Source organism: Enoplosus armatus, chromosome 18 (assembly GCF_043641665.1).
Source record: "Enoplosus armatus isolate fEnoArm2 chromosome 18, fEnoArm2.hap1, whole genome shotgun sequence".
NCBI classification, from domain to species: domain Eukaryota; kingdom Metazoa; phylum Chordata; class Actinopteri; order Centrarchiformes; family Enoplosidae; genus Enoplosus; species Enoplosus armatus.
Window position 1 is genome coordinate 16525080 of NC_092197.1, and position 17747 is coordinate 16542826.

The 17747-nt window shown below is 41.5% G+C and overlaps 1 protein-coding gene across 1 annotated transcript in view; it reads left to right on the forward strand.

The window, feature by feature from the left end:
- Positions 1 to 16434, forward strand: part of vav2 (vav 2 guanine nucleotide exchange factor) — a 176886-nt gene extending 160452 nt beyond the window's left edge. Inside the window, 17 exon segments of the mRNA XM_070925262.1 lie at positions 2001 to 2069; positions 2271 to 2357; positions 3813 to 3898; positions 4017 to 4149; positions 4533 to 4547; positions 4847 to 4956; positions 5176 to 5277; positions 6580 to 6668; positions 8065 to 8264; positions 9910 to 9981; positions 10190 to 10251; positions 10574 to 10690; positions 11268 to 11355; positions 11448 to 11571; positions 13948 to 14034; positions 14513 to 14667; positions 16291 to 16434. Of these exon segments, the coding sequence (XP_070781363.1) occupies positions 2001 to 2069; positions 2271 to 2357; positions 3813 to 3898; positions 4017 to 4149; positions 4533 to 4547; positions 4847 to 4956; positions 5176 to 5277; positions 6580 to 6668; positions 8065 to 8264; positions 9910 to 9981; positions 10190 to 10251; positions 10574 to 10690; positions 11268 to 11355; positions 11448 to 11571; positions 13948 to 14034; positions 14513 to 14667; positions 16291 to 16338 (1644 nt within the window). The 3' untranslated portion in view covers positions 16339 to 16434.
- The last annotated feature ends 1313 nt before the right edge of the window (positions 16435 to 17747 follow it).

The window sequence follows — 17747 nt, forward strand, 5'->3', positions numbered from 1 at the left end:
TAATTACAGCCCTGCACCTATGCCCCTTGTCCTAATATGCAAATGTATTTAAGCACAATATCCAACAACAGCCAACCTTTCTCCCTGGAGCTCTCCCCCTGGTGTTCATGTATAAAACAAGCTGGCCACTGTAATATTCCCCATGATTAATTGACTTTGCATCTCAATTATGGATGAGCACATGAGTTTATGATGCAGCGCGTAATGGACTGGGGTGGAGGCGAGTGTTTTAGTCAAGTGATCGCAGGACTGCACAGGGAGTCCTGCAACCTCTCTGTTAGTTTGAATGGAACCCCTGCAGGAGTCTCGGCAAGGCACTGAGGTCAAATCAACCGTGCGCTAATCCGATTAAACGCACCCCATTTCACTGCTTCCCACAGCTTTGCGGTAAAACACTGTTATATGATGTGGCCTAGGGGCACGTCAGACTGACAAGTCCTGTTTGTGTGTGTGTGTGTGTGTGTGTGTGTGTGTGTGTGTGTGTATATGTGTCCAGTCATGCCTAAGGGCACATCTTCAGTTGATTTGTATAGATATCATCACAGTAGTGTTTCCCTATTTGGTCATAGTGTGAATGCAGGGCTTTCCTCATCTTTTATGTACCATAGCTGCACTCTAAATAAAATTAATTCAGCACAGTCATCTCAGAAGTAATTCTCCTCAAGCAGGCTCTGAAAATTTGATGAATTTGCAGTGTTTTTATGAACCCATGTCATCATATCTTTCATCTTAAGCTGAGTGTATGGGCCGTACAGCAGCATGTTGCCACTGGCCGGTCTCGTTTGTGCAAAAAGTCACGGATAAGAATACATTTAATTAAAGTTAAACCGGGCCCAATAGCAGTACTATCCTCTTGGCCGTGCTGGTGCTGCTGGTGGGAAGTCAGTGAGGGATAATGTCCTAATGCACTAATGACTGGTACTGGCTCTCGTGTTACACCCTGTGATGAAGCTCAATGCTAGCAGGTGACAGGAATTACAGTGCAGCAGAATAGACAGACATTTTGATTTGTTAGAGCAGGCAAAGCACATGTGTAATGAATACCATTAGGAATGGCTGCATTCCTTTTAGGTTCTGTCCTTTACCTGCTATGACAAGTCAAAATCTGCCACTAAGAGGTCTATTGAACAAATTGGTGAAAAAAAATTGGAATATATCAAAGAAACGGATACAACAGAAAAAAAGCTAAAGTAAAATTTATAGATGCTACATTCTGTTTTCGCTTTCATAAGCCTAAGGATATGAGTCAAAGCAAACAACCAAGTGCAGCATGTCGTAACACGTCTGACCGAGTGACAGTGTTTTTTAGATTTGGATACAAATGTGAAGTTCAAAATCTGAAGCAGTCATGCACAGCTCTGGTGTCCTGTGTAGTTGAAATATGTGCTGCGTGTTGACAATAAAACGTCCTTAGTGCTGATTGTGTCGGTTCCTTCTGTTTCACTTGTATTTCTGTTTATTTCAGTCTTGTGCAACATATCAAACAAAACTAGACAATTTCAAAAAGGACAGTATTTTGTTCATTTATGTGTATTTTTAGGACATTGCTGATTGGATTTGCCAATTGGTTGGACAGCTGACACAATTTCATTTTTATTATTATCTAAACCAGTGGAGGAGGCTGGAGGCAGACAATAACTGATCAAAACAATGTAACATATTTGGCTATGAGGACAACATGATTTACAGTACATTTACTATTATCTTGTTACCATGAAGAACAGCCAGACCTGGAGGCTAGTTAGCAATCTCTCCAGTTTCCTCTTGTCTTGTATTTTCATGTGTGTTGCTGTTGATGCTTCTCAGCTGAAACTTATTCTGAGCCACATCAGTGTCACATCCATAATCACAGTAAAGAGCATACATCTCCCACAACAAACCCCTCTCATTACTATAGGACTGTTAGCGTCACACATTTCAATAAAGACTTTGTGTCTAAAGTTGTTTGCTGCTGTTCTGATGAAGTTTTACAAAATAATAAAAATAATCTCCCTCCACAGGAACTTTTAAGTCACTCAACTGATCAACCAGAGAGACAACAACTCAAGGAGGCTCTGGAGGCTATGCAGGTCTGTATTATCTGCTTGTATGTGTTCATCAGTGCGCCTTAAAAAAAATCTTACATAATAACTCTACAGCGCTCTGAGCCAAAGCTGTGTACGTTGTTTCATACAGCCACTGTGGCTCAGAGAACTGTAAATCCACCATATGACAGATGTCAGAAAGATTTTTCATTGACGGCTGAAAGAGTGTTCGCCTTGCTCTCTCAGGACCTGGCCATGTACATCAATGAAGTCAAGAGGGACAACGAGACACTGAAGAAAATCAGCGAATTCCAAAGTTCAATAGAAAATCTTGTAAGTACTGGGAACTCCTCTGCCACTTCTTTTTCATCTAGAGGAGAGTTTATCTGTGCTCTTTTCACTGTGTGTTTAAAGTGGGAGGGGCTAGAAAAAGGTGGTGTCAGGTATTTCTACATACCAATATTAACAATGGAAGAAAACACATCACCCACACGGGATGTGTTTTCTAACTTTACCTTCTTTGCTTAGTTAGACACATTTTTAAAGGAACAGTTCCACATTTTAGGAAATTCGCTTATTTGCTTTCTTGACGAGAGTTATATGAGAAGATCCATGCCACTCTTGTGCGGTGCTCTGTACGCTGATGAGGCTACAGCTAGCAGGTGGTTAGGTTAGCTTAGCACAAAGCCTTAAAACAGCTAGCATCTCAAAATCTCACAAAATCTCACAAATTAACATGTTATATCTCATTTGTTTAACCCGTACTAAAACTGAAGTGTAGAAACAACAAGTCGCGGTGTTACAAGGGGACATGTGCCGAACTACTTTTTGGCCAGGAGCAGTCACTTCCCAGGGGCCCGTCATCACCGTGACGTTGCTAGGAAAGATATGAGAGTGGTACCGCTTTCTCATCCCTTCCCCAAAGTGTTAACCCTATTGCTTTAATGTTACAATAAAATATCTGAAACCACACTTTCACTTGCTTCTTACTTTCTCTCTTTGGATGAGGTATCGTCCTCCTGCAGTGGCACCTTCCAGCAATGACACTGAACTCCATCACAGTACCATTCAGTGAATAGAATATAATAACAACATTTCTTTTTAACCCTGTATCATTTATAATCCAATTTTCCGGCCTCTGTTGCCATTCATAATACTAGACCGGACATCTTTATAGAAGTCAGTTTTTGTATATAAAAACGAATGCTTTCACCAGACCGGAATTTAAAGTTTGTCAGTGTGATTAGTCACTGAGCATCACAGAGCAACAACCCATTCTTTCTTTCCTCTGCTAAGAACACTGGCATCGTCTTGCTTCCACCTGTCGTGATCCTCCACTTTTATAACATGCCCAATAAATGATTTAGTCGTGCAGAACATGAACAAAAGAAGTTGTGTACATTCCAGCCTGCTGTTCACTTCCAATAATATTTCACTACAGCACTCTCGCATTTTCTCTTTCTCTGTCTTTTTGCCCCTATTTTCTCCTTTCTCCTTCCTCTCTTACTCCCCTTCACCTCTCTTCTTCTGAGGTGCAAATAGTCACTGAGTTAAATATATATATATTTTATATATATATATATTTTTTTAGGTATATGTGCCATAAATACAGCAAACAACTTAAAATTTAGATTAGGAGGACGGAAAAGCAACTGAGTTATCATTCCATATTTATTTGAATTCTCTCTGAAATTCAAGTGTGGCTGAATTATTAATGGTTTCTCATTAAATGTAGAAGTTATAGTATGCGGCGGATTGAAATTCTATGTGTCCTTGTGACCTAAGCAGCAGGTGAAACTGGAGGAGTACGGGAGGCCAAAGATAGACGGAGAGCTGAAGGTGTGCTCCATCGTCAACCGAACTAAACAGGACCGGTGAGTCGAAACTCTACAGACAAACCACCCAAAGGATATAAGAAATAAAGTAACCCAATGCCAACAACGACATATTCTCACTGCGAAATTAACAATGAATGTGTGTGTATGTCTTCAGGTATATATTCCTGTTTGATAAAGTGGTCATTGTCTGCAAGAGGAAAGGATATAGCTATGAGCTCAAAGAGATTATTGAACTGCAGTCATATAAAATGTCAGACGACCCAATGAACAACAGAGACATGAAAAAGGTAAGAATCATCCTTTTTAGTTTGAAAAACACCCAGAGCACAGTGAGCTCTTTGCAAAGGCAGCCTTTATAATGCAGGTGATGAAACACCCTGTTTAATCATTACAAATGTTGTCCTTGAGCCGAAAGGCCCTTGTTGATGGTAATTTCAGATATGGAACTTATGAGTAATGCATTGAGGTGTTAGATATGCATTTTGCCCGTCCATGCTTGAAAGACCATGCAAATGCAACGGAGGTCATTTAGGATTCATGGAAACGCGCAGCAGTGCATCGCGCCACCGGTCTAACATGGCTTTTTCTTTTGAATCTGCATGTGTCCTTCCATATTTTGCATGTGTAACTGGGTCTTTCTCTGGTGTCTTTCTTTTTGCATGCTTACCAGTCGAGTGGAAAAATGGTAAGCTCAAGTGACCTCTTTATTTAACTCATCTTCTTATAGTGGCCTATTTTGGGCAGTGGTGTTTTTTGGGTGTCATGCCGTGATTGCACGTGCGGCCCTCCGGCTCTGTGACTGGCCCTCAGATGCATCGCTAAAGCATGTGGAGCATCTTTTAGTTTTGAATTAAATAATCATATTCACTGTATGTTTTTGTACATATTTACCGGAAAATGCAGGTATCACAAGCATCTTTGCCTGTCTCTGTCACTGCCATCCACATATCCGCCATCTGTTCCTCACTCACTTTTTCTCTCCAGTGGTCTTATGGTTTCTACCTGATCCACCTGCAAGGGAAGCAGGGCTTCCAGTTCTTTTGTAAAACTGAGGAGACAAAGAGGAAGTGGATGGAGCAGTTTGACATGGCCATGTGAGTATGATTGTATGGTAGGGTTGGCTACATGGATAAAGTCTTCTATCGTAGTAATCTCCTGGAAATTCAATTGTCTTTAGATGAAATAATCAGATGTAGATGTCTGTTTTTCTAATCCGGTGAATAAAACTCCAAAAAAATCAAGCTAATTCATCACAAAATCATCAAGCTCTCGTGTCCAATCAGCTCCTCTCATTCTTTATTATTTACTTCCAGGTCCAACATCAAGCCGGAGAGAGCCACAGCCAATCAGCATAACTTCCAAATGCACACATTTGATAAGAACACCAACTGTCGAGCCTGCAAGATGCTCCTGAGGTAACGACCCAGATAACTCCAGTGCTGATGTGCATAACAGCAACATTCATATTCTACAATGAATAATGAATGCATCTTCATCCAGACTTTCCAAGGACTATCAAGTATCCAGCAATATTCAGTAGTAAAAGAGATTTGTTGTTCGGTGTTATTCATACTATCCTCTGTATCGACTTGTATAAAAAGATGTTTTACACACTCTGATAGGGGTTATGTAACATTTATATGAATACTTTATAGGTTCTGCGGAATTTCAGAGTTAACACCAAACTTCAGTTTTGTTTCCAAGTACTGTACCTTTTAGGTACCCAGTATTTACAAAAATACTGTAATTTACTTATTTACTTCTTTCAATAGAGTACAAGTACAATATTTCCCTGTGAATTGTGGTATAAAGTAGCAGAAAATGGAAATACTGTACTTGAAACGGGTAAAGTACTTGAGTAAGCGCAATTTGTTAATTTCCACCACTGCTATTATGCAACCATAAGGTAGTACTGTACAGTGTTAGCAAATGTAGCCTTAAATGGAACACTAGTAAAAGTCGTGGTAAGTTAAAAACTTCTCAAGAGCAAAACAAAGTGAGGGAAGAATTGAAGTGCTAAACTGAAGAGATATTTGGTGAGAAGCAAACAAACAAACAGACTGAAATCACAGAGGGAAAATGTTTTTGGCTCACGTAACCCCTCATTAGTGTTAGCAAGCAATCTTTGGAAAATATTTTACTCAGTGTGACTGAGGCTGATATTTTTAAAACATTTCCCATCCTACCGCCCACCGTGTCCCTGGGCGCGCCTCCTCTCAAGTGAGAGTGCTGCTCGACTGCAGCAGGGATAACCCGTGCCACTGAATCCCCACTTTCACCTCTATTACTGTCAGCAGGCAACTCCACTCTGTGTATTGACCCACAAATTTCATGGCTTGGCTGACCTAAATTCACAGGGCCAGTGGAAGCAGGGACCGGCGGTCTCACTCCCTGCTAGATGCTAATTACTGCTGCAGCCCCAGCGGATCCCGTCGTGATTTATGGCACTTACTATTCAACACGGCAGAGTGCGATGCAAACAGTGTTACAGTATCCGTAACAAATGCAGTTCTGGAGCACATGGTCTTAAATGGAGCGAGTTGATTTTGTGATTTTAAAGGATCACAGGGTGGAAATAATGGAGGATGTGTATCCGTAATCGCAGACTCATAGTAACAAGCACCAGCTCCCCGTGTGTGTTGTATGTACAAGAAGTTAATTTGTGTCTGAGACACTTCCTGTTTTCATTGATGTGTGTGTGTGTGTGTGTCCTCCAGGGGCATCTTCTACCAGGGCTACTACTGCTCTCGCTGTGGAACAGGAGCACACAAAGAGTGTCTGGAAGTTATCACCATCTGTAAAATCAGTAGGTGTTTCCTCTAATCTTCTTGAGCCGTTCATTGATGTCGAGTGACAGACCTCGCTGGTGGTTCTGACACTGTGATGCAAGGTTGTTTGGGTTTTTTTTGTTTTGTTTTGACCAATTTGATAATGATTTGTGAAATGTCATTCTGCCCACAAGTATAAACCTGCTGTCACTGAACACTGTCCGGCTTATAGGCTACTATCCAGCTGGAAAATGGGGGATGGGTTCTGTGGGGAGGGTGGGACTATTTCACTGTGTCACTGCATTTGGTATCAAAGAGAAAAACCACAACTTGGGAGTCAGGATGAATTACCTGTCACCTATCATTTCACACGCCCCAGTCTTTTCAGCAGACATTGCCCTGATTAAAAGACCTGTTATTTCTGACACCTTTGGCTTTAAAATGAAGCAATGCCTACTTGTGATCACTTCCATATGTCTATGGGTTAGTGATCTTTTCCCACTTGTTTTATTTGAATCATTTTTGAAGGCTTGAAGAGGTGAAATGATCCAGTAATTCACAACAAAAAAAGCCGTCATGTTCAGCTTAGTTGTGTTGTTGCTGTTGTGAACGCTCCCTGACTGTCACTGTTTCTTTTGTCTTGTTTCAGATCCTCATGACTTGGTGAGTAGATCCTCTGTTAGGCAACATACTGTGGCATTATTATTATCATGATTATTACTATCGTCCTCTAATTGCCATTTTACCTCATAGAGATTTTGTCTTTATCACTCAATTTGTAAAAGTATTTGTCTCTCTCTTTCATAGGAACCTGGAATATCATCAGGTGAGAACACTTCCTGTCACCTAAACATGATAGAGAACACCTTCATGTGAAGCTGGATACTCTGTCAGCGCTCATGTAACAAGTTTATTTTAGATGCAGCTGTTATTGAGCAGCACAGCTCTCTACTGCCATCTAGTGGATAGACCCCCTACATATGAACCAGAACAACATCATCATCCATGTAGAGTGGGTGGGGATGCATAGACACAGACGAGGGATATCATAGCTGGTCTACAGTATCTTGAAATAATGAATACACAGTGGTCAGTCTGGAGAGAATGAGATATAGTTTCATATGACAAAGCTGCTCTTGGTAATGTTTTCTTTGTAATTTGTGGCATTTTTGCCTTAAAAGATACTTCAAAGTGGACAGGAATAGAAACCATGCAACAAAGATCCTGGACCAGATTTGAACCCAGGATGTTGTGGTTGTATTGTGTGTATCTTAAACCACTGCATCACTCAGCGGGCAAGAACAGTCCTGCCTTTATCAGCCGAAATCACTGTGTCACGTGTGAAACCTAAGAGGGAAAGCAAAACTACAGTGAGCAGCACTCTGTCCAGACAAAGTTAGATGTAATGTTAGGTCTTTTCCTCTGTTATAACAGATGATCCCTCGTCATCAACCTAACTGTTACCTCTTTTAATACTCACTGCAAAACACTTGATTGTGTTTCCAGGTCCCAAGATGGTGGCAGTAAGGAACTACCACGGCACGCCGGCTCCTCCGGGGAAGACGCCGCTCTGTTTTCAAACGGGAGATTTTATCGAGCTTCTGAAGGGGGATCCTGACATCGCGTGGTGGGAGGTACAGCAGTCAATCACTTCTATTTGAAACGATCTCCCACTTTGACACGTAAAGTGTGAACATTGTTATTAACGCGGTTGATGTTGTCTCTGCGCTCCAGCACATTGAGAACTTGTTTCATTGAATTGGAAATGAATCAGCGACCAAGTGCTGACTTTCAGTTTTCAAGATGTTTGAAGGTGATCACATCCATACTGGGTCCTAGAGTAGGACGAGTGTAGTCCTTTGTATGTGTCTAAAAAAAGCTACAATTCTAGCCTAGCTCTGTCCAAAGGTAACTAAATCTGACTACTGGCCCCTCCAGAGCCAACTCATTTACATGTCGTTGGTTTAATCCATACAAAAAAATCAATGTTTTTTCTTGGCTGGAGTCTTGTCATTGCCATGAGGTTACCAGGCAACCAGCGGAGACTTTAGGAAGTCAGTGGCGATGCCAAGAAATAGTCGGGCACTTGTCGTTTTTTCCACTTCAGTTTTTGTAGGGATCAACAAATGAGATCTAACGCGTTCATTATTGAGCTTTAGAGGTGCAGGTAGGAGGATTTTGTTATCTTTGGACGGAGCCAGGCTAGCTGTTCCCCCCTACTTCCAACATTTATGCTAAGCTGGCTGCAGCTTTGTAATTATTGTACAGACACGAGAGTGGTATCAATCTTCTCATCTCACTCTCAGCAAGAAAGCAAATAAGGGTCTTTTCCTGAAAACGTCAAACCTTCCCTTAGTCCAGTGTGCATCAATGAAGCTGTACCAGCAAACCTGGAGGATCCTCAGCAGTGAATTTGGCTGGATGGCAGGAGCTCTGACACTACTTGCTGCGAGCACTTGTGACACTCCCGCTGAGTCACTGACTGTTATACACTTTCAGCTTCTTGTGTCAGGCTAGCTTTTTCCCAAAGTGACTCAGGGCAACTTTCTGAAGCCAGTAATTTAAACTCACCTATCACTTCATCCCTCTGCGGCGTGACAGCATAATCTGTCCATGCAATGTCGATGGATGTGCTGAGCTTAAAAATTGATGGCTTCAGGTCGCAGACAGCGAAGGCGTTTCAACTTCTGTCTGACAGGTGAACTTGACAGATGTGTTCGTTTAATTGCAGCTCCTAGCATCAATGTGTCATGTGATGTATGTAATGTGTAGTCAGTTAAAGCCAGCACTGCATAATGATTGCAGTATTTTTTCATTTTCATTTTCATTTCTTTCTATAAAAAACAAGCGAGTCCTGGTAAAAACTGGTGCAGTCTGTGTTCCTTTCAGTTCAAAGAACCACTGGGGGGCGCCAAAGTTGCACATTTTCAAGTTAGACACATAAATCATATACATAAGTGGCTATAAATTACTGTTTTGAGGCATTTGTGTTTGAATTATGTTTTTACTTTTTTATTGGTTTATTTCTTTGTTTTTCCTCCATACAAAGTGACTTCTCATCTATGCACTGTTACATTTCCTCTACGGCAGTATTTCTTTCCTGTTAAATCTGCGGGCAATTTATTACTGCGCTGTAACTACACTGACACTATCTTACTTTAATTGAATTTATTTTCCTCTTCATTGAGTTTTGTAATCTTCTAATGCGTTCGTTTGCCTTATGTAAAGCACTTTTAATTGCCTTGTGCAAATAAACTTGCCTTGCCTTTTATCTTGCAGGGAAAGCTGATACAAACACAAAAGAGTGGCTTCTTCCCCAGTTCATGTGTAAAACCTTATTTGGACCCAAAGGTAAGTCACCCATCTATACATATATATGTATGTGTAGGATCATTACAGTTTGTGTGATTTCTGATGGCATTCCTTTTTCTCCTTAGTGTGCACTTAAGTAGCTGCGTGGGACATACATATAAATGATATACTTCTTAACCATGGTTTTGTTCTGTTATGTAAGTTAAAGTTATTTAATATGTAATGTGTTTCTGCTTTTTTATGACAGCCTTTCCAGTCATTATCCAGCCGGCAGTCCTCACGGGAAGCAGACTACTATGGATATCCTTGGTAAGACCCTTAACTTCTGAAGGTTGTGGATCTAAGATTATTTCATCCTCATATTTTTAAGGCCCTGTACATTATATACTGACGTTACCCTGAGGCCACTATCCTTTAATTACTTCAGATCTATTAATGTTAATACTAGTATACTGTTAATGTTATGCACTAGTTCAATTGAAAGCAAACTGACCCCAAACATGACCGCAAGCAAAAGATGAATTACTACACGGCTGTTTGATGTCAGTGATTTGTAAAGCCTTTCCAGTGTCATTTAATTACATAATTGTGTATCAGGCGGTTACAGTGTTTATTCTCTGCTCCACTGTAGGTTTGCAGGGAACATGGAGCGCCAGCAGGCCGACAACCTTTTAAAATCCCACAGCAGTGGGACCTACCTTATCAGAGAGAGGACAGCCGAGGCGGAGAGGTTCGCCATCAGCATCAAGTGAGTGTTTCACGTCTTACAGGCGCGAGGAACATCTCAAGGGAAGGTTTTCATCCACGTCTCACAGGGAATAGAAATTCTCACGGGATGCCCCAGTCAGCTTTTTTTCTGTGCATGTTTTAGCTCCGGCTAATTACCACGCGGTAATTGCTTTTTTTTTAATCCTGTTTTTTTTGTGTGAGAGAGAGAATGCATCTGGAAGAGAAATAATGTATGAGCTCGTACTGGAGCTGTCATACAGTGATGTACTGGGAGAAATGCTTTTGCAAATTTGTCTTCAAGTCTTCAAGCAAAACAGGTGCAAAGGGGCTGTAGGGACCCGCCTTTAGACAAGTAATTAGTCCCACAGCTGGCCTTAACTTGTGGAAATTACTTGATTTTGGTTTAGTCCTTCCGGTGTACAACGTAATATTTAATACTGACAGCAGCTGAACACATTACCCCAAAGGCACATGAGAGTAAAAGCACAACAAACAAAATGAAATGTTTTTGGATAAATTATTTAGGAGAATTTAATCTAAATTTAATTACAATTGTAAACAATTTCTCTTTTTCTTGGTGGTGTTTGGTTTTACAGATTCAATGATGAAGTAAAACACATCAAAGTCATTGAAAAAGACAGCTGGATTCACATCACTGAGGCCAAGAAGTTTGAGAGTCTTTTGGTAAGGCAAATGTTAAATACCCACAGTACCTTGATGTCGGTGTGAAAAAAAATCATATGGTCACATTTTTTCTGTACTGTTTATTATAACAGGAGCTGGTGGAGTACTATCAATCCCATTCACTGAAAGAAAGCTTCAAGTTGTTAGATACCACATTGCGATACCCTTACAAGTCAAGAGAACGCTCGCTAACGCGGGCCAGCACGCGCTCACCAGGTAAGCCTTCCAGGCGTTCCTCTTTTCCAGCGCTTTACTTTCACCATGTTAGCAGTTAGCCAGAGGAAGTTAAAAAAAATTAAGAATGGAATGACTTTGAGCCTGATATCAAATATCAGCCAATACCAACACACAGCCTGATCATAGTAAATACTTCCTCTATAACAAAATGAACTCTGCAAGCAACACAAGCTCATCATTCAAAATTGCATCATTTCTGACAGTAATGAGCGACCTGAAGTCAGCTGATAAACATGTCAGTAAGCTTTTTGGCAGAGAAAAGTCGACTACGGACAAACATTTTATCAGGTACCTTGCTGATGTTTTGTTTCATGAGCAATAGCCCCGCTGGGGCAGTGAAAAACAGATGACACTAAACATTGAAGGTGCCCTGTGGAGTTTTCTTGTCAAGAAACAAAAGTTATGTTTACATTCAGTGTTATTCACCGAAACGCATAGTGTGTATCCTTGAGCTCCAACAAACCCCGTTGAGAACATTTCCTTCCTCATAAAACATTTGCAAGGTCGATTTTTTTGAAAAGTATTTTAAATCCAGCATTGTTTACATCCATGTTTACTTGCTAGTGGTCTTCTTCTTCTCTATCTTTGCTGGTGAAGTGCAGCTTGGCGTGTTACCGCCGCCTGTTGGTCAGTGGAATAGCGTGACATCATTGGCAGGACTGTGTATCAAGTCACAACCCTTAGGTCCAGACTATAGGCCCGGCCACTAGGCGCTTGCCAGTGAGCTCAAATGCCGGGCTCAAGTAGAGGACCATCGCTCCATAAGAGTTCTGGAATTGCTCTTTATTTAACAGTCGATCTAGGTTATAACCCTTAACTGTGGTCATGAGCTTTGAGTAATGCCTAAAAAGGAGCTCAGACATCTGGGAGGAACTCTAAGCTGACCTGCTCCTCCTCTGCATCAAAAGGAGTCAGTTAAGTTGGTTCAGGCATCTGATTTGGATGCCTCACGGACACATTCCTGTGGTGGTACTCAAGGCACGTCCAGCTGGGAGGAGACCACTGGGCAGACCTAGAACACGCTGGATGAACTATATATGTCTAATCTGGCCTGGGAATGCCTCAGATTGGAGGACTTGGCTCGGGAGAAAGACATATGGGCTTCCCTTGTCAGACCGCTGCCATCGCGAGCCAGACCCGGATAAGCAGTGAAAAATGGAATGATGGATGTTTGACCCAGCAGCTAATAGCACCTTGTATGTCAACTTATATATCTGACTGCTTCTATGAATGATAATGACAACGCTAATTAAGCCACGTTATATAGACGTTATAATGTGCAGGTCCAGCTTACAAATTGAATCCCTTGCCATCTTGGCTGTGGATGTAGCAAGGAAGGGGAAAATAAATGAGACAGACTACCTCCCACTCTCTTTGTCTTCACTGGCGCTCTCTTCCTCCCCAGGCCAGTGACTCTCCTGACTCATACAGAGTGGAACGGAGGAAGCCAGTGCAAAATAGATAAAGAGAGAAAGACAAAGAGGAAGAGTTTGTCGGCTAACTCGGAGGCCTGTGGACTGGCTGTCTGAATTGGCAGCCCTCTCTGTGCATTAGACTGTATCAATACTGGCTCTGGCCTTGCACTGGCTTCTGTCCTACATTGGCCTGCCTTTGTTCAATCTGGAGGAAGAACTGGCCACTACAGCAAGATTGTTTCCCTCCTGTCTTGGCCGAATTTGGAAATGAATGGAGACAATTGAGTCCTCGCCGCTGATGATGTGTTCTTGCTCTCTCTGTTTGTGTTTTCAAGTATATAGTCGGTTGGAGGCGCATCACAACCGTGGTGGGATTAGAAAGGATCTATTATGATGAAGCATCTATGGTCATATAGGAGTATATTATCAGTGGGTTTGTTCAGGGGCTGGTAAAAGCCATGGCCAATCATGTCCGCTTCTCTCATTACCTTTAAAAGCTATGCTTTCTGCACCATTATGTACTGAGTGTTTGGTAATGAGTTAAGAGTCAAGACAAACATTGAGTTGTGCAAATGTACAGCAGCCGGAATATGGTGCAAAGAGCAGATGGTGTCACTTTTTAATTCATGCTTCCCACGTTGAAAGTCAGACGTTATAAATGCAGTTCTAGTTGGTTGGTTTCCGCATTGATCTTGTTTGCAATAAAAAAAAAAAAAAAAAAGTGTTGTTTTCAGCCACACCACTAAAGCTGTCAAATCATGACAACCAAGTGATCAAGGATAAAGATCATGAAAAATGGAAGCCTATCTTTAAGAGCCAGACAGCTTCAATGCACAAGCTCTCCTGTTTTTAACTCTGCTTCTCTGGCTCCAGCTCCACATGCTCCTCAAAACATTTTTCCGGCTTCATTTCCTCCTCTTTCTCCTCTCCCTCTCAGCAGCCACCTGCGCCTCCTACAACTTCTCCTTCCTCAGTCCGCAGGGCCTCAACTTCTCCTCCTCTCAGAGCTCAGCACCTTTTTGGTCAGGTACTCTTCCTCTTTCTTTTCTTGCTCCTGTTGTCTTCCTGCATATCATCACCTGTAATTTCATATAATAAGCCTCCGTGCTCGTGACCTCATTACTTCTTCTTCTTCTGCTCCTTCTCTACTGCCGCTCTTTTCATTAGCGAGAACATTGCGGTTCTTCCCAGGATGACACTCCCTCATTAAATCAAGAAAAGAAAACCAATTTCCTCTCCCATAATGGAACGTCATGTTTTCCTTTCCCATCATGCTCATTTGCCATTGTGTGACTACGTTGTGTCATGCTGAACACTGAACTGACCCTAGTGATCATCCTTCACTACTAATTATCACCACATTGTCCAGTATGATCTTTCCCCTCTCAACCATCTCCCAAGACCCACAGAGATCGGCATTCCTCTCCAATATACCGTCACTGTGATATGACTGTGAATTCTTACACTGTGAAAGGATTGAGAACCTGTTGTTTCCTTTTTCGCAGTGTTTACTCCTCGGGTCGTCAGTACAGCGGTGGCCAGGTATAACTTTGCGGCACGAGACATGAGGGAGCTGTCGCTGCGAGAAGGAGACATTGTCAAAATCTACAGCAAGATCGGTGGAGACCAGGGCTGGTGGAAAGGAGAGGCCAACGGGCGAGTGAGTAAACCATTAAACTCTGTCCATTTATGGATGGTTAAACTGATTTGGGCATTAGTGGACCGAACCCATTTGGTTAAAAACAGATCCCTGCTAGCTTCAGTAAGTTAGGCGACAAAAACCGAGTGTTTAGGCATTCACTGATGTTGGCTTTCGTGGGCGCCAGAGCGACTGAATTTAACAATTAAGCTATTGAAAGTAAAAGCACTCCTAAAGCAGGTGGTTTAAATAGAAAAGTAAAAGCCTGGCTGCTGGGAAATGTGCCAGTTTAATAGGCTGGCGGTAAAACTGGATGTGATGTCAGCTTTTTATTCTATCTATTAGGTTGTAAATTTGACAGTGTTAATGTGTTGCTGCGGAGCCAGAGTGAGTGTATCCACTTAACTGTTGTACTGTTGCACAGCTTAACTGGGTTGTACTCTGTTGTGCAGTCTGGTGTTGAGGTAGTAGCGTGTTGCCATCTTGCTTTTACCTTTATGGAAGCCACCTTGGTGCCTACTCTGTGTATATAATGCTATTGATTATACAGGATTTATTTGTGAAAGATAACATTGACATATCTAGAGAAATATGCTCAGACATGTTGGTTGACTAAAGAGACACCATATAATTCATATACCTGATGTTAGCATGCCATCTGAATCTGTATCGGGAAATATGCATATGTCAGTGGAAGATGTTAATTTCCGCAGAATGCATTGCAATGGAAGTGTTTTCAGATTAACCAGACCGCTTCTGGGGGTGCTCTGGCTTGCGTTGTTGGCGGATCTCAGCCAGGAGTAAATGCAGTCGGTGCCTTTACAGCAGCGTTGCTTCCCTTGATCGGGGGCGCACCATGTTTGTTGATAAATCAGCCAACTCTACCTACCCAATTTAAATATTTGAATCCAATCACAGGGCTGGCAGAAAGGAGAAAACAAGAATTCTTTTGATGTCATTATCCAGCCAACGTATCCAGATACACACACACACGTTTTACTTTGTTTGTTTTTTGGTTACTTCAGCATTTAGTTAACTGCTGATGCAGCAATGGTACATTCTTTTTAAAGTCTCTGTCTCTGTAAAGCCATGTACTGTACAAGGAATACTGAATAATGAATGCTTAGCCAAGCAGTTATTGAAACAACATGCAGCCTTCAAGGAGTGCGTTATTTTTCATAACCACATGGATCAGGGTGCATTATCCCACTTTTACAATGACTACTTGCCAGTGATGAAAATATATATTTTTATGCTCTATGAATACATAAATGTATGTCTTTTAAAGGGATAGTTGGTACTACCTTGGTTAGTTCGGAACTCACTTACTACTCCAACAAGGAGAAGTTGTTGCCAAGCAACAGCTGAAGTCATGTTTGAAGTAGTATTGGATGAGGCAGCTACATCTGAGCCGTGCAGTTATCTGATAATAATGCACATCCTCCAGCAAATCGGAGCTAAGTGGTCTTAATCTAATGCATTGATGCTGCACATACAATGGGTCCACAGTATTTACCAAATGTTTATTGTACTGTGTGTACAGCGAAACTGGATGTAAAAAGGCATCTGAATGAAAACAATCAACATCTCTGGTTTTCATTTGCTACTATAAAGTGTTTACAAAATGAACGCTTCATGTTTCAGATTGGATGGTTTCCCTCGACCTACGTGGATGAAGAAGGTGTGCAGTAAAGCCTGGATGTTTGCTGGCCTGGCCCCCTTTAAATCAGGAACCATCTCCTATCTGCTGTTCTCAGAGAAAATTACTCATTCTTTCCAGGAAGATAACACAAGGGAAAAAAAAGACTTCTTTTGTCGTTGTCTTTGCTGGATACTCATTTTTCATCGAGTGTTTCTACCCCATTTCTCTATCTTCAATTATGCATCAGCTTTGCTTGTTTGATTTGTTTTTATGGTTGTTGTTTTTTTTGCAGGATGTCCTGTTTGATTTCTGTACAGGAAAGAAGAAAAAAACAGGCTTGCTGTCTGTCAGCCTCTGTGGGCTCTGCAGAGGCTTTATTGAACTAAGGACACAACAGACACTGACTGTGGATAGCTTTACTTTGAAAAAAGGCTCCCCTTTTGTTGCAGGTCTATGCGAGGTGAAATAATTGTACAGTATAGATAATTTATTGAATAGAGATTATTATCATTACTAATGATTATTGTGGGGAAGTTGATTTTAGTAAGAGCAAGGAATCAGACGAGAAAAACCGAAATAAGGAAAAAAAGACAAAAAAAAGACAGATGCTCTGTTTTCATGTTGAGAGATTTTGCCTTAGTTGTCATGGTGATGCCTTGTGGGCTGACACCAGTGGAGGGAATCGACTTTGTTGACTGGTTTTACTTCTCCATGTATGCATGTGCCCATGTGCGGCCCACACAAACACACACAGACACACACAGACCAATGTACAGTACGGTGCCTTTGAAGAATGGTCGTTGCTTACTGAACCTCAACATCAGCCAGTAAAGAACATTGCCATCCCCCAAAAGACAGTTTGTCCACGTCCAGAGGACTTAACTAAAACAGGGGACAGGCACTTCTACAACATACCGGAGAGCGCTCGTCTTCTGAGCCCTCGAAAAACAAGATGGTGAAGCATTTAACTTATCCTAACTGGTGACTGGATGGACTCACAGAGAGATAGTCAGAGGGTTTTTATAGCCAACAATAATCACATACTCAGCTCACATCGGTTTTGGTGTCTTTGGGTGCAATCAGCTGGATGCGAAAGGGAAACATCAAGACATTCCACTCGACTACCACTTCACACTTTTGAAATCTTGGTGTTCATTCATTGATTTATTGTTTGATTTGTTTTGCACAGATTCTTTTAAGTTTTGAAAACTGGACCAACAGTTGTTTTTATTATTTGAAGCCAAATTCAGCCATGTTTTAATGTCTGCATGGAGTTTGATCGATTGTTATGATTTTTGTACCTTGCCTTATTTTAACAGATGATCAGGTGACGGGAATTTGTTTCAGCTTTTTCCTTAATGTTGATAATTTTTTCATGTGCGAAATCCGTTTTTGGTGCTGTGCAGACTGGTGAAAATTAAAAAGTGTCAAAAAAGACTTTTAATCTGAAGGACATTTT